The sequence below is a fragment of the Stegodyphus dumicola genome, chromosome 11 (assembly GCF_044657685.1).
Source record: "Stegodyphus dumicola isolate Sdum_Otavi_A_Nest chromosome 11, ASM4465768v1".
Lineage (NCBI taxonomy): Eukaryota > Metazoa > Arthropoda > Arachnida > Araneae > Eresidae > Stegodyphus > Stegodyphus dumicola.
In genome coordinates this window covers 91653983-91675994 of record NC_140778.1, presented here as the reverse complement: position 1 = coordinate 91675994, position 22012 = coordinate 91653983, and the positions used below count along the sequence as shown (strand labels likewise).

The following is a 22012-nucleotide window of genomic DNA, read 5'->3' as shown; positions in this document are numbered from 1 at the left end:
ATTGAAAATTGTAAGAGAAGAAAGAATTTCAATTGTTAAATTTTTCTTCAAAACATTTTAATTGAAAAAAAAATTACTGGCAAAACTTTTTTTCAATTAAAATCATTTTGTCTTACACAATCAATTAATAATATTCATAAAAATTAGATGAAAGTTTGTAAGGATTATGTTAATTTTATTAACAGTTAAATTTTAAGTTCCTTTCCTGTCAGTTTCTTAACTTCAACTTACTACTTCCGGCTAGAACGTAGTTTTGGAATCTTGCTGAATATTTAATGAGGAGAAGCGGTATTTAAACCACGAAGTTACTTACTGAGTCAGAGAGAATCAGAGTTTCTGATTTACGCGCGTCTGCCTTTTTGGCCACTCTCTCTCTCAAAGCTGTTATTACGCTCGGCCGTACTCAGGCCCTTGCTAAGCTTCGTAGTCAAAGTTCGTAAATTAAGGGGCCAACTCGAATTGAACCTTGATAGCTTCAGCTATACTTCTTTAGTTAATCTTAGTTTTAGTTTAACTCTTAGTCTTTTAAGTTCAAGTCCAAGTGCGGGCTTTGCTTGTAAACTCCCAGGCGGAGTTTTGTTAAATCTTATTATAATAATAAAGGGTTAGTTACCCTTCTATCTTGTTGTTTCTTGCCACCGAACTCAAGCGATTATTCTCTTATCAGTTCTTAGATTCTTCACTTCCAACATTAACTTAAAATTCCAAAGTGAGGAACTCTACAAGTTCTTAAATTAAAAAAATCATTCAAATCGTACGGAGTCCCTTTAACAACCATAAAGCCATCAACGATTTCTTGAAAATTATTTTACTTGCAAAGGAATAGTATCTTTAAAATATAAGTGCATATATGGCAAGACTAGTATTTTTCTCTTTTGTTTGTCTCAGCAGATTCGGCCAAGCAAAGCTTAGTATTTTAACACTAGAAAGACTGAAACTTATTATATACCCATATTGCCCAAAAGCAATCAAAATGACTGCATTCTGAAAGAATAACTAATGTGTAAAGAAATTTGTTTAAAATTAATTTTAAATATTTGTATAGTATTTACAGTTATATAACAAGTTATTAGTAAATATTAACAATAAAAAAAATTACTTCACTTGGAAAAAGAATAATTTATGCATTATTATTTGTGAATTTTTTGCAAATGAAAGTGTAAATCTTTTTATGTGTACATCTTTCGCAAACATAATTTGACATTTTTCACATATATTATTTGTTTTGTTGTTGTGGCAAGGTCGTACTTGACAAATTTGCGTAGCCTGTTGACCCTTTCACACCCTTGAAATTACAAGTGGATGATAATCTTCCAGGAATACCACCTTCGTCCAATTTTGACCACACAGTACCATTGGCAGCTGTTTCTGTCTCCTGAAAGGTGTTTTCAGTTTCCTCATCAGAGTCTGAACTACTTAGAGCCCTACACCTTTTCCTGAGTATATTGAAGACACTTTCATTTTCATCATTGGTGATTAACTCTTCATCGCTATCTTCAGTGTCAGATGTTTCAGTTTGAATATAATCCGCTTCATTTTTAGATGATAGTTCAGAATTTGTTGCATCTGATTCTATATCGGATCACTCTTCACTTATGTCCGTTAGCTTTTCCAAAAAACTCACTTCTATTCGACATTTCTTTCATGAATTTAGGGCGCAAAAGAAATAAAATAAACAACTTGTTAGAACAAATATCACTGCATAAAGATTCGAATAACAAGTACTACTTTAGCTTATTGGGAAACTGCAGCTTATCAAGTATACTCCCAAATCGACAATTTATCATGTACTTGTATGTTATCCTGTGAAGGGAAGCGAAAATAAAATGAAGACTGTTATTTAAATACAGAGCCGAACTGGTTATATCAGAAATTTACTCAGTTCAATAATAAGAGTAATTTGATTATTTAAAATTTCCCAAGCAGTCAAAATGACTGCTTTTGGGCAATATAGGTATAACACATATACATATACCGGAAATTAAAGAGGGGGAACTACAATTATTAATAAACACATTTATATGTTGTATAAAAAGTCACAAAATTCTGCGTCATTATATATATAATTGTTTTTTTAATTGAAATTAAAAAGCAGTCAAAAGGACTTCCTTGCGCAAGCTAGTATTAAGGAAAATAAATGAGACTGTTATTAAATTTTGGAGACAATTTAAAAATTTCACACCTTTAACAATCTTGTTAACTCAGTGTTCAAAACTACTGATTGTGATTGCAGTCAAATCGCTTGTCAAAATTTAAGAAAGAAAAATCGTTTTCCTTACTCTTGAGACTAACTTGGATATGATTTTCAAGTTCAGAATAAACGGAAACGGGTTCCTCCTTGTGTTTTTTTAGCCAGCCGCCACAAGCAAATTCATAGAAGTCATCGCATGGGCTCACGTTTTCATTCAAATAAGACAAAATTTCTTCAGCTGAAAGTAACCAAAGAAACATCAATTAGATAAGTTTAATTTTCTCAACAATTTCAGTTTATATTCAGTATTCTAAAATACTTGAAAATAGCAAATTATTGATTTAGGAATTAGTAGAAAACAGAGATACATTCTTGCAGTGTATTTCAAATTTACTAAACAGATAAATACTGTTATGAGGAATACTCAGTCTTTACCTTTCGTAGATAAGAAATAATCTAGATATTAAGCCTGGGATATTATTTTATTTTAATCGCTGAGCGGGCATCCAACCTAAAGTACTGACCAAATCAGCGGAAGGAAAATCTATTTAGCGGGCAAGCAGGAAGAAATAGTTACAGTGGCAAGGTTTGTTACATTGACAACTTTGCACATAGTGCTACAAATAATTCATATATATACACCTATAAGGTATTTCTCCCACTTCCCTAGCGTGCCTTCATGGTGTAAAGGTAGCACGCTGGGCCGGTATTCCAGAGGTCCGTGGTTCGATTCCCGGCGAAGGCGGTTGCATATTTTTTAATCTTTTCTGCTTCCAATTAACCTAATGACTCTACAAGGGACGCCCGAACTAAAAGGGTTGTGGATGATGATTCTCCGCACCCATGATTTAGCGACTAGGTCCCCTAAAATCCTAGTCGCCCTTTAAAAAGGGGAGTATATAAGGTATTCCTCCCACTTCCCTAGCGTGCCTTCGTGGTGTAACGGTAGCACGCTGGGCCGGTATTCCAGAGGTCCGTGGTTCGATTTCCCGCGAAGGCGGTTGCATATTTTTCATCTTTTTTGCTTCCAATTAACCTAATGACTCTACACACCTTGCAAAAAAAGGGACAGTTCTGTATCTCCCTTTCGACTGGACTGATTGTCGGAATTTAACTTGCGTTTTCCATGTCTCCAAAGCGCAACTTAGGATGCATTTTAGATTTATATATAGCACATTCTTCTAACAAACATACGTATTTTGACAGAAAATGGGACTTTTTTTTAAATAACGTACCAATTTATTTTTATATTTCGATTCTACTATTCAAATTATACCTAATCATTAAATATCGTAATTTTTGGCGTGATATTTATGGAGGAATTTAAAAATTTACCTTGGCATATTTTTTTCAGTTTGAGCCAATTATAAATCACTTGGCGAACTTCTTAATTTACAGCAACTCATTTTCCTTTCATATAGCCCAAAGCGCGTTAGCCCAGAAGGGCTATTTATTTCGTTTTGGCATTTTGCGTTGAAAACTTTAGATATTCGTTACACTTTTCAAATTATTTCCACCAAATACTATTGCCCTGTGTTTAAGTTTAAGAAATTAAATAACGAACAATATGCATAAATGTACGTATGTTTTTCGCATTGTCATAAAACAACGGTAGCTATAGCCGTCAAATTTTGAATAACGTAATCCTCCACCGAATATGAGTATCTGCAACCATAATTTGGAATTTTTTATTATGGATTTCATATTTTCTAACACATTAACGAATTTTTTATGTACAAATTCAACGACTTCGAAGCGAGCAATGGGAATACTGTACAGGAAAAAAAATTATCTCTAGCGCGCAAGACTGTGTATCAGAAATTCTAAAGATATGCTCATTTTAAAATTGTTTTGCAATATTGCTGTTGAATTGGTTATGGTTTAAGTACTAAGTGTTTATGGTGTAAGTGCGAAGAACGTAATATTTAATAAATAAAAATAAAACACAAAACGTTAAAAAAAGTCCCTTTGGGCGCAATGTAAAATCTGAAAGCTTTCGAATATTTTTTAACTGTACACGAGCGGAAAAAAGATCATCGTCCATACTTTCAAATAATTTTAGCAAAGTGCATAAACCACATTTGGCGTTATTATCGCTTTTAACAAATATGCCAAATTTTAAAACGCGGCGATACGTAAATTCATGTATAACTTAGGAAATTTTGAATAAAAAACTCTAATTTTTTGCAGGTATGCTTGGAAATACATCTACGTTAAGATAATGTTAAAAATTTTGTAGTTTATTAATCAAAATGCTTTTCGAAAAATTTGTGAAAATTATTTTAAAATACAAATTTTAAAAATAAATCATAAAAAATGGGCGAATTTATCTGGAATGAACCAAAATTTCGAAATGTGAAACAAAGAATCAAATAAGTTTAGTAAAAAAGGAGATATTCATAAACATATACCAAATCAATTAACATGGAGGATCTCAAATTCAGAAAGCTAATTTTTTAAAAACTACTGGTGCGATTTTTACAAAACTTGGCACGTTGGCATAATTTCAATAGTAAAATAGAAATATGAAAAAATATTGGTATGTTACTTCGGAAAATGTCTAGTTTTGTGTCAAAATAGGTATGTTAGAACAATGCTTATATAATTCTAATATATACAGGGTGTTTATAAAGTCCCGCACCCATTTTGATGTTTGATAACTCATAAAATAATAAAGATAGATTAAAATGAATAACATAAATGGTTAGATAGTCTCAAAAAGTTTCATAACCCTTGTCAATGAACTGTCACGTGTGCCCCCTTCGTCGCACGGAGAATATCAAGTCGATATTCAATTTCACGCCAGGTACCGGCAAGTATGTCGGCATCCACAGAGGCTATTGCGGCTGTAATTCTGGCTTTTAGGTCATCAATGTTCGACACTCTCCTCCTGTAAACGTTGTCCTTTAAAAATACCCAAAGGAAAAGGTCCATAACATTGCAATAGTTGCCAAAAACAAAAGAGAGAAAAATGCACTTAATAAGCAGACGATATTCAGATATTGAGACTGGAAAATGAAATTATCTGAAATAAACCACACGCGCAGACGACATTTACAAAGTAAAGATATTCAAACTTGAAAAGGAAACTATATAAGTTATTCCATCAATAAATGCCATAAGTTTGTTTATATCTTCATTATGAGTTATTAAACATCAAAATGGGTCCGGGACTTTATAAACATCCTGTATTTTAAGTCGCGGTTTCGACATATGGAAAATGCAAGTCAAATGTCGACAATCGGTCCAGTAGAACGGGAGACATAGAACTGACCCATTTTTTTCGTGTGTGCAAGGTGTACATAATACCAACATCTAATGAGAAATGTTCTTACTCCTGCTATTCATTCAGCTGCCTTCAGTGTTATAAAGATACAGATGCAATACAGTAACATACAATGACATAATACTATGTTCGATTAAATTTAATTAAGAGCTCCTCACGTTCGAGCTCTACTTTGAGCTATCGATGAATAACTGCCATTGAGTTGCGTTATAGGCTGAAATTCTCAAGTCTTCAATTAAACCATGTACGGTATGGCAATATACAAATCCACTACTTCGAAAGTATTGCAGAAACACACTTTGTCTTGATCGAAAGTAGGATACCTTAGCTCCTTTTTCAAGCAAGTTTTTCTTGTGCAGTCTTGATGCTAACAGCTCTGAACCTTTTTTGAATAAATTCAAATCTTGCGCCAAATCATTCAACTCATTCTGGTCAAATCCCTTAGGAACGGAATCATCTTCAATTTCAAAATATTCATCGTTGGTGTCGATTCGATATTCACCAGAATCGAATTTCCGTATTTCCAAAGTGGGTAATTCTTTGTAAACGGGAAATGGGAGTTCATTTGAGGGAGGCACTGGGAGTAGAGCTGATGGTAAGCTGGGATAATCTATTTTACATGTGTTTTCATGTTATATCCTGATGATTTTACTATACAAAAGTAACAATCATTTGAGTGATCTTTGGGCTCTCGCCAAATCACAGGTATACCAACTATAAATTTAGAATGTGCTCCTTTCATCTACATCCGTAACCTCTCAGCACACTGCTTGCACATTTTGTGAAGGGCCCATGCTTTATCCTTGTCACCAATTTTCACTTTAAAATATGCAAAACAGGCTTGCCTGACAATCGCACTGATGTTCGTCCTTTGACTGAGAATGGTAAAACTGCCACAAATATAACAAAACGAATCGGAGCTGTTTAAGCACTTACGACGCGAACTAGCAGAGGCAGATATAAACAAGCTTTTAGCTCATATTTTATAAATAAAAACTAAACGCTGCTAGCCATGTATACAAACAAGAACTCGGACTCCAATTCGGAATGCGCTTCACTATATCTAAACAACACGTGGTGTCTCACTATAGTATCTCAGGCGTAGATGAAGAACTAGTCTAGATTGAGTATGTACCTATCGCTGGTCTCCTACGGCATCATTCACCCGGCGCCATTTGGATGGTTTATGTCAATCAACAGGAGAACAGTAGTGTTTCCTATGATCAAAGCACGATGAACTGCAGATTGCTCACACTCATATAAGATGTAGAGGAAAAAACTTGACGTCGTGGAAAAAACCATCTGCAGTTTTAAAATCAACACATGTGTTTAACTCTAAAACAACTCAAAAATGGAACTGAACAGAAATTGCGTTTCAAATTATTCTCTAGTGTTATGATTATGTGAAGCAAAACAACACAGTTTTCGGAAAAGGTTAAATAAAATCAACGAGTACTTTGTAGTAGTAAAATGTAAGAGATATAAGAAAATTTTAATATTACCCTCTCTGTTGCATTCCACTGTCGAGCAAATTTCGCAATTTGATTGATTGTGGATGATATTCAAAAGAAAATCAATATCTACTACCATGTTAGTAAATTTTTTTAAATCTGAAAGAGAACATTTCATATATTTTTAAACTATATCACAAAAGATTTATAAGAATTAATAATGACAGATATACAATGAAAACTTGCATTCATATTTTTGCATTTCATGTACGATCTGTGAGTTTATCAAACTTGCTACTTAAACTGAATTATAAAGGTCGTCCGTACAACTCTTTTAGCTGACACATTTTCCGCTTCTCGCTTTTTTTCTAGAGTTATGCATTACGTAATTACAAATTTTTTCATGTAAATTAATAAATGTATATTTCAGGAAACTCATTCCCTGAACAAGAAATAACAGTGTTCTAATCTTTAATTAGAACACAGAATTATTAATTAGAATTAATTAGAATTAGAATTAACTAATTATTTAATTAGAATTAATCTTTGATTATAACCCTCATCATGAGTATATTTCTAATCTTTAACCTTGATCAAACAGTCAAAACCTTAATAGCTGCTCTATAACTTCTCAAAAAAGTTTCTTAACTTAAAAGGATCAGACAACTCTGTTATTGCTGCTGCTCATTCTGATCTGGCCTACAACCAAATCAGGCCAAAAATTTTATTGTGGTCAAAAGGCCAAAACGTCATTGACCTTGGACCCATTGCAGAGGACATATGAGTTTGTCCAGCTCCGTCCCACTCTAGATGAAGAACTCCCAGAGGGATGGATCCAAGCGTCTCCCACCTCTCTACCACAACTGGTCCAGAAGACATTTCGTTCGACATTATTTAACTTCCCCCATTCTGCAAGCACACATTCATTCCTCCTTCTGGATTCGATTCTGGGGCCAAGGCTATGCCAGCAGGCTTCCATACTAGAATGCCAACAAATCGTTCGTAAACAACTTTGCTTTCATTTACATGCAACGGTGCTTTTTCCCATCCTTTCAGCCGAGTTAAAAATTAATTTAATTTATGCCCGTTTTAATATTTATCGTTTATCTTATACTGAAAAAACATTACCATCGTAAGGAAATTGTTTAAAATATGTTTAATTTTGGAAAAAAAATTTCTTTAAAAACCTAAATCTGATAAAATTTAAAAACTGAAAAAAAAATTTGCTGGGATTACCAGCATGTACTCTGCAAATTATTCATTCTAAAAACAAAAACAAACGCCTTTTGAAGGGAAATTTCCAAAATTTGGCCTTAAAGCTAACAAATGGAAAGTATTAAAATCGGGTTCTTATTGTAAATATGATGTTGTTTTCAAAGTTTAATTTCCTGATTTCTTATTTGGTCTTTTAAAAGTACCTTTCTGGGAAATATTTCCTGTGGGTTTCGGCATTGATATTTTATATCAGTGTTTCAAAGAGAGTTGAGAAATCAATGATTCAGATTCGATAGCATTCTTCAAGGAACTTCAATGAATTCTCTTACATTCTGTTGGCAGTTGACATCTCAAAGGCAGATATTAATTATTGAGCATTAATTCGTTTCAACAGCTGACAGAATTGTGAAGAAAATGATGAAGAAACATCATCTCTTGGCGATGATGTAATAGCACATTCTAACGCCACTCAGGAAGATGTAGAAAGAAGCTTTTCTAGTAGAACGACTAAAGGTGTTCCACCATATAGACTTTCTGACAAATCAGAATACTGAGCATCAGTATCATCTTATCATATTATTAAAGAGAGACTCATAAAGATTTGAAGACATTTCAAACTTGCCAAAATTATAACAAGAAGCTTGGATGAAGGCAATGGAAGAAGAAATACAATAAACTCTCCGAAAGAGAGCGATGCTTAACCAGCTTACAGATTTACCACCAAAAAAGCATGCAGTATGAAGCAAATGGCCAATTAAAACCAAATACTATGCAACTGGTAAAAATATTAAATGCAAAGAGAAATTAGTTGCCCAAAGGTTTGCTTTTACAGCTTTACCACCAAAAAAGTTTGCAATATGAAGCAATGGGCGGTTAAAACCAAATGCAATGCAACTGATAAGAATATAAAATGCAAAGCCAAAGGATTTGCTCAAAAATATGAAAATGATTATAAACTTTTCCTCCAGTAGAAAAAAACTTCTCAATTAGAATTTCCTCAGCGTGGGCTGCGTATAACAATAAAATCTCGCATCAACTAGATGTTAAAACAGCGTTTTTGCATGGAAAATTGAATGATGACATACATATAGAACAACCAAAAGGATTCGCAGGTCAGGAAGAAAAAATAAATAAAGTTGTAAATTAAAGAAGTCAGTGTATTGTTTCAAGCAAATAGGGGTTGCTGGAATGCAGAAATTTAAATGAGCCTAAGAACATTGGATTTAGCCAATTCATGTATTTTTACAAAAGAGGACCTTGAAAGAAGAATTAATGTAATTGTGGAAGTCGATAATATTCTGAGAAGGGATAAAAAAGAAGCATCAATTCTTCAAACAATCAATGATTTAAAAGAATACTATCAAATAACACATTTGGATAAAGCTAAATGTTTTTAGGCGTAGAAATAAGTCGAAAATAAAAAGATGCAAGTTATGTATCATCTCATGAAAAGAAATACGATAACTAGTCTAGCAGTTTCTACTTGAGAAAGCGAAACCTACTGATACACCCATGAATAGCAATTAGTCTATGAAAGGAAGAACATTTTCTGTCTTCCAATAATAAATATTGTGCATCATATGATATGAACAGATATTACAGCTTCAAATCACGGTCCTCTGAAATTTTGAAGATACGCGCAGACGGTAAGTGACAGAAAAATTAACGGTTAGATTTGAAAACGTGAACTAGCCTAGCGGACGATTTTTTGAAAAGCCAATTGCAAGTAATTCAGCGTAGAATAAAGTTTAGGCTGAAAAAACGTGCAGTTGATGCTAGAATATTACCGCTATAATTTTAAAGTGGTACTAAATCAAGAAGAATGCGTTCAACATCTACAGTTGGCATATGGAAATGAAGTTCCGTCTTGTGCTACTGTATGCAGATGGTTTACAGAATTTCGCAAAAGTCGTAACTCTGTTCAGGAAGAAGAACACACAGATAGACTGTACTCCCTGATTACTCCCAGCCATACGGAAAATGTTAAACCATAACAACCGCTGCAGTCACGAAATGATATAGAGGAATTTTACAATGGATTCGCCGCCGTACATAAAATTATTTATGAAGAATTGCATGTGAAAAAAGTAGTTTACCGTTCGGTTCCTTATTATTTAACCAAGCACCAAAAAAGGAGCATGTCAGAATCAGTTAAGATATCCTTAAATTGCTTAAAAACGGTAACCACAGCATTATTTTTAAAATCATAACTGGTGATGAAACGTACGTAAAATTTTTAACGTTTCAACAGGTCAAGGAAGTGAAGTATGGTTTTTTGAAGTAATCTCATGCCCACGATGGTGAAAAGATAACGTGCCATGAAAGATGCAACGTATGCCGTTTTCTTCAGAAGTACAGGACTGTTTAAAGCCATTAAGCTGGAAGAACAGAAGATAGTCACAGCTAACTCGTACACCACTAAGTGTGCTACATAAATTCTTCAAGATGTGAATGCTAGAGAACTCATGACGATGCATCTTCTCATTCAGCAAGATTGACAGCAGATTTTCTTGAACAAAACCACATCAAAGTGACAGGACATCTCTCTTATTCACCTGATCTAGCTATGAGTAACTTTTGGCTATTTTTTAAATCTAAAAATGCACTTACGTGGACGTCCTTTAGATGAGATTAATGAAGCTATAAATGCATTTCCCCATCGATTCCAAGGAGTGAATGCTTCAGGCATTTAATGCTTGGAAAATTTGCCTACGAAAGTGCACTGACGCTGGAAGAGACTACTTTGAAAACTCCTAAAATTTCGTAAGTGTACCTTTGAAAACCGATGTGTATCTCAAAAATTTGAGAGGGACCATTTACATTAAAAAGACTGGAATGCCGCAAAAAGAATCATTAAGTATTTAAACACGATAAAAGACCTTTCTGTACATATTTCTTTGAGTGTAGAATCAAATCCTCCGATTCTGATAGGGAACAAGTTATTCAAGACAAATCTGCATCAGAAAGTATAATTTTACTAGACAGCAAATGCATTTCATGATTTTCAAAAAATAAGCATGTATCTCATTATCCTCTAAACAATATGAATATGAAGAGCTGTTGCAAATTATGCAAGAGCTATTGCATCTCTTAAAACTAACAGAAGATTTTGATCTACCTCAAGCTTATAAAAGTTTTTGAAGATAATCAAATAATGAAACCTGTTAAATCTGAAAAGTAAAGTTCGTCAACCGAAAATTAAGCCGAAATTTCATCATATACGCCACTTGCATAACAAAAACAAAGATAAAGATGATAACAAAGATAAAACCTCGTTTAAGATCTATTAAGATCTATTAAGTTTAAGATCTATTAAGGGCGCAAATTACCCTCTATGAGGAACGATCAGCAACCATCTTTCGCATACATGTGTGCATCCCCCAGTGCTTTTGCGGATAGACGAAGTGCTCTTGCTTAAATCTGTCGATTCACGATTGCAACGCCATTACAGGATGTATAACCATGCACGATAGTGCCAAATGTAAATGAATCACTTACATACTACCACGCATTGAATCCGCTCGTATAATCTGACAGTTATGGCATCGTTTCTAACATTATTGACCGTTCAGCATAAATAAAGCTTACGATAAATATTATTAGCGCCCAAATATATTAACGGTTTAAAGAGAAAGTGATTCTGATTTGAAGAAAGCAAGAACTCTCATTATGTCTTTTCAGAAAATAATTGATATGAAAATCAGAAATACCATTTTTGTACGATCCGGGTGCCAGACATTCTTCAGGAGTATAAGCTTCTCTGGGATATGACATTTGAGGATTTCTTTCGGGGCATATATCTGGGGCAAACGCTAGAAGAAGAGGTGTATAGTATTTTAAAAATTAATACTAAAATGATATACATGAAAATCTTAGTCATAGCATCTTAGTAATGCATATACCAATTTAAAAGTAGATGGCACATTTAAAGGTATTTAATTTTCATGAAGAAATTATTGCAGTGGTTTATATAATGTTCTGTTATAAGTGAGAGAAAATAAATCGAATGATTAGCCAATTTGATAAAGGCAAAGCAGCTAATTTTTCCTTTCTGTAGCATATTTTATTGCAAAAATATTGCATTTTCTGCTAACCTTTGCAGAATCAGTACATATACTCTAGCTACTGACAACATGGAATTTTTCTAGTCTTAACTTCCATGCTGTTCAATGAGTAAAATGTATTTACTCATGCATAGAGCGGGTACTGTGGTTACAGAAATAATTTAATTGTGGAATAAAAAAATAGAATTTTTTAAATAAGCTTTCATTTAAAGCTCATAAAGTCATTAATGAACTGAAAGAAGTAAAAAAAAAAGTTTTAAAAAATTTGATTTTATATTACGCCCAAATGGGACTATTTTTCATTAACACATACATACACGTTACGAGAGCATTTGAGCTAATACCCTTTTGGGCTAAATATATTTAAAGGTAGCATAGCTATAGAATTTTCAATAGACAGTCTGGCGCGCTAGATTTTTTTTTTTTTTTTTTTTTTTTTTTTGTACTATGTGTTGCCACTGCTCGCTTGGAAATCGTTGAGTTTCTTAAACAAAAACTCGTTAAAGTTTAAAAAATATGAAATACATAGTAAAACAAATTCAAAATTCAAGATTTGGGCTTCCAGATGCCCATATTCGGGTGGAGGACTACGTTATTCAAAATTTGCTGGCTTAACGTATCGTTGTTTTTTCCCACTGAGAGAAATATACATACATTCATGCAGACTCTTCATTATTTAATTTCTTTAAATACAATACAGGACCGTAATATTCGGTGACATTAACTTGAAACGTAATAGAGCCGTTTATAGTGATTCGACGCTAAATGCCGTTTCGAGACTAACGGATTTTCTGTGTTAACGCCCCTTTCGGATAATATTTTATCATATAATTTAATGGGAACGAGAGATTAAATAACTCTCTTTATAAAATCCATCTACAATTTCATATGACGGGGAAAAAAAGGCAAATTGTTTTTCTCCTTTTTATAGAGTTTTATGAGTTATTAATAAAAACTTATGAAAAATTTTCTTTTTTACTCATCGTTTTAGTCTCAATAACACGTATTCACTCAAATTATTTAATTAAAAAAATTCTTTTTCACCAATTAGTTATCACTTGTGATTCCAACAATTTTATTACTTCGAATGGTCAAAAGATTGCCAAAAGATCAGAAGTTATGTTAAAATTACATCGAAACTTTATTTAAAAGCTTTTTTTTTCTGCTCTATCCACTGGGGCAAACATTAAAGTTCTGATAAGTTTAATTTGATCATTAAGCGAAAATATGTGCGAAAAATCTTTTCAACGTTTAATTTTAAAACAAAATCTGAATCAAATTTCGAAAAAAGTCGCTATTTCGTATTGGTTCACCGACTTATTAACGCGACTATATGGGCCAAAATTTGAGCTTGAAAATTTATCAAAGAATAGTTTAAAAATTAATGAAAAGTCTTGACCACAGAGACAAACATCCTGAGTTAAATAAAAGCTTACAAAAACGTTCCTAGTACTAAAACATTCTAGAAAACCGAAGAATTTATACTTTTATATTACTTCTGTTTTAATAGTGTGTGAAGAGTTCATTTTATAACATTCAAAGTTTTAAATCTGTGTAATAGAAACATTTTTGGATTTTAAAATTACATAAAAAAATTTAATACTACGTACCAGAATAAAATTCAGGAAATCAATATTTAAAATGCAATACTGAGGAAATATATATATATAAAACTATAAAAGGGGAAAACATTTTAATGCACGCATAAGATTTAGTTGCAATTAATTTCAAACGTTAATCAATCCTGTTGTTTTTGAGATTGATAAAATGAAAGCAACTGTAAATCGAAGATTTATCTCTAGGTAAGCGGGAAGGTGTACCTTTTGTAAAGTAGCAGAAGACTTCTATAGTAAGCGTAATTTCACTGCTAGAAATTCTTTGGTGCAAAGCAAATAATAGTTAATTAGGTCTTAAAGAATTAACTCTTTGAGCTTATATATAAATAAAAATGTTTAAAAAATCTGAAAGCTTACAGATTTTACATTTTGCCCAAAGGGACTTTTTTTAGACATTTTGTGTGTTACCTTTATTTATTAAATATCATGTTCTCCGCGCTTAAACGATAAAATTCAGTTCAACGACAATCGCTTTTGACCAGGCGCCTGTTTACAAGTGAACTGCCCCTAAGTCTTCAACTGTAATATTACAGAATATTTAAAAAGAGCATTTGTTAGAATTTCTGATACACAGTCTCGCGCGCTGGCGACAATAATGTCTTTTTTTCCGTACAATGTCGCCATTGCTCGCTTTGAAATCGTTGAGTTTGTTAATCTAAAATTCGCTAAACATTTATAAAATAGATAATAAAACAAATTCCAAATTTCAAATTGACTTCTAGATGCCCATATTGGAGTGGAGGACTACGCTATTCAAAATTTCTTGTCTCTAGATACCATTGTTTTTTTACAATGCGAGAAACATATATACATTCATGCAAATTCTTCATTGTTTAACTTCTTTAAATATAATGCTGGCTTCTAATATTTGGCGGCAACAATTTAAAAAGTGAAATACCGTTTTATAGCGGACGAATGGAATTAATAGCTCTTCTGGGCAGATAACCCTTTGGGTTAATATATAAAATTAATTTTAGAGAAGTCTAAGCAGCTGCAAGAAAAACACTCTGAGTTAATGACGTCATAATCTTGAAATTGAAGAACTCAATTTCAACTGAGAACTGCTTCCTGTTCTGCTTCTACTAAGCACACATTTTTTAAATGTGAAACTCAACAACTGTACAATAAACCACAACAGACTCCGCTCTTAATTAGATTTCAGTATTAAACATAAAATAAATTTATGTACAGATGCGACTGTGGCACTGTCAGGCCAAGCCTTCGAAATAAATTCTTTCATAAAAGTTCAACAAAATATACAGGAATAATAATAATAAGAAGAAATATTTAAATAAATAAAGGAATATAAAATAAAGGAATAATTTAATAAACATAATTGATTTCATAAGAAGGACACCACCTAAATAAACATAGAAATCTAATAAACATAATAACATTAATAACCCAATAAAGGAATAATTTAATAAATAGAAGCCAAAACTTAAAATCGCATTGGATTAAAACTCATGCTGGTGTTATGGCAGAAGGAGAGCTGATGTATTAGCTAAGATGGATAGACTTGGGAAATAGATTTTAATTAAATATTTTCCAGGTTCAAAAAGAAAATATTTACTATAAATACAGAAAGAAGTTATTTAAGAATAGATTCACTGTTGACGGCCACCCATGAGAAGAAGAGATAATTAAAAACTCATATTAATTGTTAAAATTATTTGCTCAAAAGGCATTTTGCTTTGAATCACTATAAACACATATCACATTTAAAATTGTTGCCACCAAATATTATCACCTTGCATTATATTTAAAGAAATTAAATAACAAAGAATCAGCATGAACGCACGTATGTTTCTCGCATTGTGAAAACACCACGGTACCTAGAGCCATCAAATTTTGAATAACGTAGTCCTCCACCCGAACATGGACATCTAAAAGCCCGAAATTGGAATTTGTTTAATTATCCATTTCATATTTTATAAAACGAAATTTTTATAATTAAACGATTTCAAAGCGAACAGTGGCAACTCTGTACGAAATAAAACATTTTTATCTTCAGCGCGCGGGACTGTCTATAGGAAATTATAAAGATCTGCTGTTTATAAAGATTTTTTTATTTTGTTGTTTAATCAAATTCTATGTGGCGTACGCGGCAAGAACGTGATATTTAATAAATAAAGTACACACACCAAATGTTAATAATAAAAAGACAAAAAAAAAAAAAAAATGTTTTGTACAGCCATCTTAGTAAGAAACCTCTACATTGGTATGTTGAACTGAGAAAAAAACTGAAGAAAACAGAAAAATGTGTGCCAAAACGTTGCGTTGGGAATTCTAACCGTATGCCGCTATGCTACTTTTAAATTTTCTTGTAATTTTGCTGTTGAATTGTATGTGGCGTAAGAACGAAGAAATTGAGGCTTAATAATAAAGCTAAAAAGACAAAAAAAAGGCTTAGCATATGTGAGTGTAATAGCAGATTGGTAGATTGCGAGCTCAGCGAGGACGTAACAAACCTTAACACACCCTTTCCGGTGAATGTTAAAACCTGAAACTTTTCAGATGTTTTTTTAAATATATAATGATATAGATTCAAACTAAATTACTACTGTTGTGTCGTTCAAATGTAAAATAATAGAAATATGGACCACACAAGACCTTCAATGAAACTGCACAAATTTTCTTTATATTATAACTACTTATAACAAAATCTCTAGAAGAAAAAGGCGATTTATGATACAGTTGCGTTATAGGCATGCATTGTTGCAAAACCAGGACTATTTCAACTAATATTTCAGAAATAGCAAGATACTGAATCAGTTATAAACCTTCTTTATATATAATTGTAATAATCTGTAAGATTACTCATAAGGGAACTTTTTTCTTGTTATTATGTTACTTTCAGTCCAGTTTTTCTCACTTATAATTTTAATACAGAATAATATCAATCAAGACTATGTTGAATGATCATTAAATAATATAAAAATAAAACAAAAGATATTTAATGCATGCCAACAAAATATTATTTAAAAACATTATACCTACAATCTTGAATAAATTTGTTTTATTATCGATTTCATATTTTGCAAAACTTTAACGAATTTTTGAGTAATAAACTCAAATATTTCAAAGCGAGCATTGGCAACGTTGTACAGGTAAAACATTTTTATCCTCCAGTGCTCGAGTTTCTGTATCAGATATACTCAATCCCTGGGTGGTGAATTTCGATACAGCGAGTTTCTGTATCGGAATTCATCAACCAGGGGCCCCAATAATACTAGATAAGCTTCTTCGTAATCCAGAATCGTCTCTTAGATTCTTCATATCAACTGAGTTTTTTCCTTCTAGCAAATCGCTTGAAAGCCTACTATATTCTCTTCTTTCTGATTTCGAATCATTTGCATTCATAAAATGGCTCAGAGAGGCACTTTAGTACCAACTGGAACAACTTTGAAGTGCACAAATTTCTGTTAGTTGCTTACGAAATGTATGATGTTTCGATAATTTGTATGCCTTTGCCTTTACAAGTTACCACCAGAATTTATTTCACAAATCAGAAATCTCCGATAAGGTAGTTCCAAGGGTACCCTGGCGCTGAGCTATTCTATTGGAATGGGAATTTCTTGAAATGTTTGTTTCGTAAACAGCAGGTCATGTCGCAAGAACATAACTCGAAATGCTATCAATAGTCCAAAGCGGCTTTGTCTCTGAAGGGCTATTGTTTTCGCTTTGCGATTTTGCGTTGGCTCACTATAAATGTCCGTTTAACTTTTGAAACTGTTGCCACCCAATGTTAGAGTCCTGCATTATAGTTGAAGAAATTAAATAATGAAAATTCTGCATAAATTTATGTATATGACATTGTGATAAAACAACGGTACATCGAGCCATTGAATTTTAAATGACGTAATCCTCCTACGAATATGGGCATCTGGAAGACCAAATTTAAAATTTGGAATTTGTTTTATTACCTATTTCATATTTTGTAAAACTTTAACGAATTTTTTTATTAACAAACTCAAGGATTTCAAAGCGAGCAATGGCAACGTTGTTCAGGAGAAACATTTTTATCTCCAGCGCGCAACTTTCTGTATCGGAAATTCTAAAGATATGCTCAATTAAAAACTATTTTGCAATATTGCTGTTGAACTGAATTTTATGGTTTAAGTGCGAAGAACGTGATATTTAATAAATAAATGTAACACCCAAAATGTTAAAAAACGTCCCTTTGGACGTAATTTAAAATCTGAAACCTTTTGAAAAAAAAATTTTTTTTTTTTAGTGTTTATTTGTTGTTGTCAACATGTATGTCACATTTTTAAAATTCTTTAGTTTAAAGCGTATAATGTCACGAAAACTTAAATCGATATACCATTTTTATTTTTCGTTTAAAGTATTAATTCTGAGCAGTCAGCGTAATTTAACGTTTTATAAATTACATACATTGAGACTGAAGTATAACTACTTTTCTACACTGGCGATTCATGGGTTATTCGAATGCTTTTTATGTAAAAGGTTCTAATTCATGCAAAAATTGTATCATTATTATTGGACAGAGCATGCACTTTTATTTAATTGTCCTTTACCCAGAATGCAAGATATTTTTGTCATGATTTTAACGAGAATAGTCTCAAACAGTTTTACAGAAAAGCTGTTAATTTATTATGAGATACAATGATAATTTTTAATAATAGTAAAGATACAGTATCAGCACAATTAAAGTGTAAGTGAAAGATTTTACCTAATTTATTAAGACTGGTATGTTTTGCAATCATTTAGTAGTGAACAAAATATTGGTAGATGTTAGGCAAACTATTGCTATATTTAAAATAGCAACTGAAACTTGAGAAGGGTATGAAAGACCCTTCATTTAAAACCAAATAAGAGCAGAAGGCAAACCTGGTGCTTACAAATCAGCCAACCACTTAGGGCGACGCATCTTACAGTAACAGTCAGCCAAATAAAATTTTAATTAAATGAGCTAGTAACGAAAAGTTACATAAATTAGTTAACGCGAAGTTGGTTCAAAAATCTAACCAACGTGAAATTTTCTATCGGAAATTATAATGCAAGGCAGAAGACAAAACCTCTTATCTAAAATGGCCTAGTTATGTAGCATAGAGAAGCAGAATACACTCTATCTTACAATTTAAAAACCTCGTTTTAAATACACGCGAACTAATTTGAATTCTGGCAGAAAACATGTTGCAGTAAAGATCTAGAAAATAACTGGTTGATTATCTTTCTGGTCGGTGGGTAACTTTATTGATTGCTTACTTACAAGTATTCTCTTAGTTTATTTATTACTCCTACCTCGTGGCCTGTCTCCCCAGAGCTTTCAAATTATTAAATTCATTAAATATAGGATATTTGATGCCCCTTGAAAATTTCTGCGATAGATAGTTAGAAATGGTCGACTCTTTGTTTCTTTTATTTGTTATTGCACGAATTAGTCACAGCGTGGCATTATAGCCAAACAGGATGGAGGTTAGAATAGATGGCGGAAGTATGAGTCACAAAACTGAAGCCAAGGAAATGTTAGCAACGTGACGTCAGTCTTATCATGTTATGGGCGCCATACAGCGCATGCGTAAGACTACGAAACATATTGCTAAATAAAGTTACACTGAAGTTGAAAGCAAATATCAATGCCGCGGGCTCAGAAAGGTGTTTCTAGGCATAATTTGCATAAAATATCGTTGAAACTTCCAGTGGTCTTCCAGGTTTTACCATGTATACATTTGCGTTAGTTACCATTTACACGTTTTCATGTGTGTAATTTTTTAATAAATTTCAAAAAGTTATTTGCAATCCTTGTGATGTTTCTAAATACTAAATCTTTTATATTATATTAAAATTAGAAGGGTAGACTTAGAAATTTTCAATATTGAACAGCTAACATGCAAACAACACAGATTAGAATTTAAAAAAAGTCCGCTTGTGGCAGCGGTCATTATAACCGTAACGTTGCATAGCTTCATTTTCTTTGCACGGAGCATACGAAGAAGGTTTACTCCATCTATTCTAACCTTCATGCTAAATATTGACTTTGTGGAGTTTTACTGGTGTTTCGCATTTAATCGGATCAAGCCGTTTCTACCGGTAGAATTACTATAGAATGCATTTGAATTGATTTCACCGCCATGCATGAGAGAATCGCACAGGGCACGTTATCTACTGTTTTCAACACAAGATAGATTGTGAGTTTGTAAAAAAGTGCTGGAAAGCAAAATATAACCTGCAGCTGATGTTTGCAATTAGCTGCATGTTCAAGTTCGTCCTATTTTGTAAAGATTACATTAGATTCGAAACTCGCTTGCTAAAATACGAATTGTCGATTACCTCATGGTTTCTATGCAATGTTACTATAGTTGAATGCTGCCAATAGTTACATTTCGGAATTAGTTAATTTTATTTCAGAAATTATTGCTAGTGACAAAACGTACATGCAATTAACTGAATGTATATTTTTCCCAAATAAGTCATTATTATTTATAAGATAAATATATTCGCATCTCGAATAATTACTTTTATATCTAGATCTCAAGTAATTACTTTTATGTCTTATTTTTATGTCTTTAAGTTTACCACATAAACTAATTAGTTTCAGGTTTAGAATAAATAGTTTCAAGTGCCAAATATATAGTTCTACGTACTTGAGTTTTTATTTTCGAGGGTCGCTAGGCACAGGAACTTCATGAGAAGCTCAACGTTTATTAAACCGTACATTTCGGACCTATTCCTTGAAATTCCTTTTTCTTATAAAGATCTCTTTCTTAATATAAGTTGCTGAATTTATAATGTATTGCTTCAAACATATAGAGAGACTTTGTCACTTTAGGAATGGAGCTGATTTTTCCCGTGGGAGCGATCCACGAGAATTGAAACAGGAACGAAAATGGTACTAAGTTAAAGGCCTGATTTTATACTGTTCGAGATCGTATACTACACGTGTCATCGTCATTTATCGTATCTCATATGTCAAATCACTGAGTGCTTTGTATCAAACCAAACAATGATGTTATTTCCTAACCAGAAGCGTGGTTGACGGAACACATGTGGAGAAAGCTAAACAATGTCCAGCTGAAAATTAGTGTCACATTAATATTCAATAGGCATGTGTCAATGTGCTGAAAAGTGAAATCTATAACATCCTAGTATAAAATTATTAATGTAGTATATATGTATTGTTCAATCATCGGAGAACAGACTTTGATTGGCATATCTTCAATTTCCAGAAATATCTGTAACAGGAAATACATATGGGAAATGTTGAACAATGAATAATTCACTGCATTCGTCTTTTCATGCCAGATGTTATAGAAAAGAATAGAATTCCGTTATAGAAACAAATCAAATAAAAAATTTGTATTTTTTCCACGTTCCAGATATTTTCCCTGTGCAACGTTCGTTAAGAAAGCCAAGCCTATTGACCCTTTAGCCATTTCATCATCCAGAACGTTGCCACAGAGGACGAATGATTTTACACAATCGTAAGAAGAAAAGCTGTATTCTACGTTTGGTAGAAATCAGCCTGCGGATTGACCTGGAGGTTTTTCAACTCCCTTTCCATACCTCTACATTACACTACAATATCTACATCAGAAACACACAGCATTGAATTTAAAGTTCTTTAGTATTCGAAAATGTTTTTATGTTACAAGTTTGGCATGCATGTTAACTTTTATTGAAAAGAGGAATTAAGTGTTTTTGTTAGACATCTCCATCTGCGACTTAGAAAGCAGGAAATCCTAGAATTTAAAATTGTATTATATGGGAAATTGATATGTGCTTAGAAAACCGTAAATGTCTTTTTAAAGGCTGTGTTAAATACTTTTGTAGAACAGCAGTGTCTGGATGTAAGATTTCTCGTAAACTAGATATTAGAAACGTCTTTAAAGAAGGTATTTTGAAAGGTTTAAACCGTTGGTTGAAAATAAAGAACGATATGACGCGCATTTAATATCCAAAGAACTACATAAATGGTGCATTATGGAAGCTTAAAATCTTAATTTTTTTCTTCCCTGCTTTTAAAATAGATATTTTTTAGCGTGCTGATCATGAAAATATTTAATTTTGTTCTTAAATATAGAGAATTATACATAATTTATAATTGAAAAATATCTGAATTAAACTGACAAATATGTGAATGAAACACGTTAGGCTACACCAGCTTAAAAATGTGACTCACTTTATTACCACCAGCTGAGTTGTTGTACCCCCTGTTACAGGGC

At 32.6% G+C, this 22012-nt stretch overlaps 1 protein-coding gene across 1 annotated transcript in view; it reads right to left on the bottom strand.

Annotated features, from left to right (window-relative positions):
• The window catches only part of LOC118188556 (membrane metallo-endopeptidase-like 1), a 79135-nt gene extending 58484 nt beyond the window's left edge, over nt 1–20651 (bottom strand). Inside the window, exons 1-4 of the mRNA XM_085826989.1 lie at nt 20435–20651; nt 11854–11955; nt 6980–7087; nt 2280–2429 (exon numbers count right to left, since the gene is read on the bottom strand). Coding sequence (XP_085683115.1) covers nt 2280–2429; nt 6980–7087; nt 11854–11955; nt 20435–20507 — 433 coding nt within the window. The 5' untranslated portion in view covers nt 20508–20651. The remainder of the gene's footprint in view (nt 1–2279; nt 2430–6979; nt 7088–11853; nt 11956–20434) is intronic.
• Between the last annotated feature and the right edge of the window lie 1361 nt (nt 20652–22012).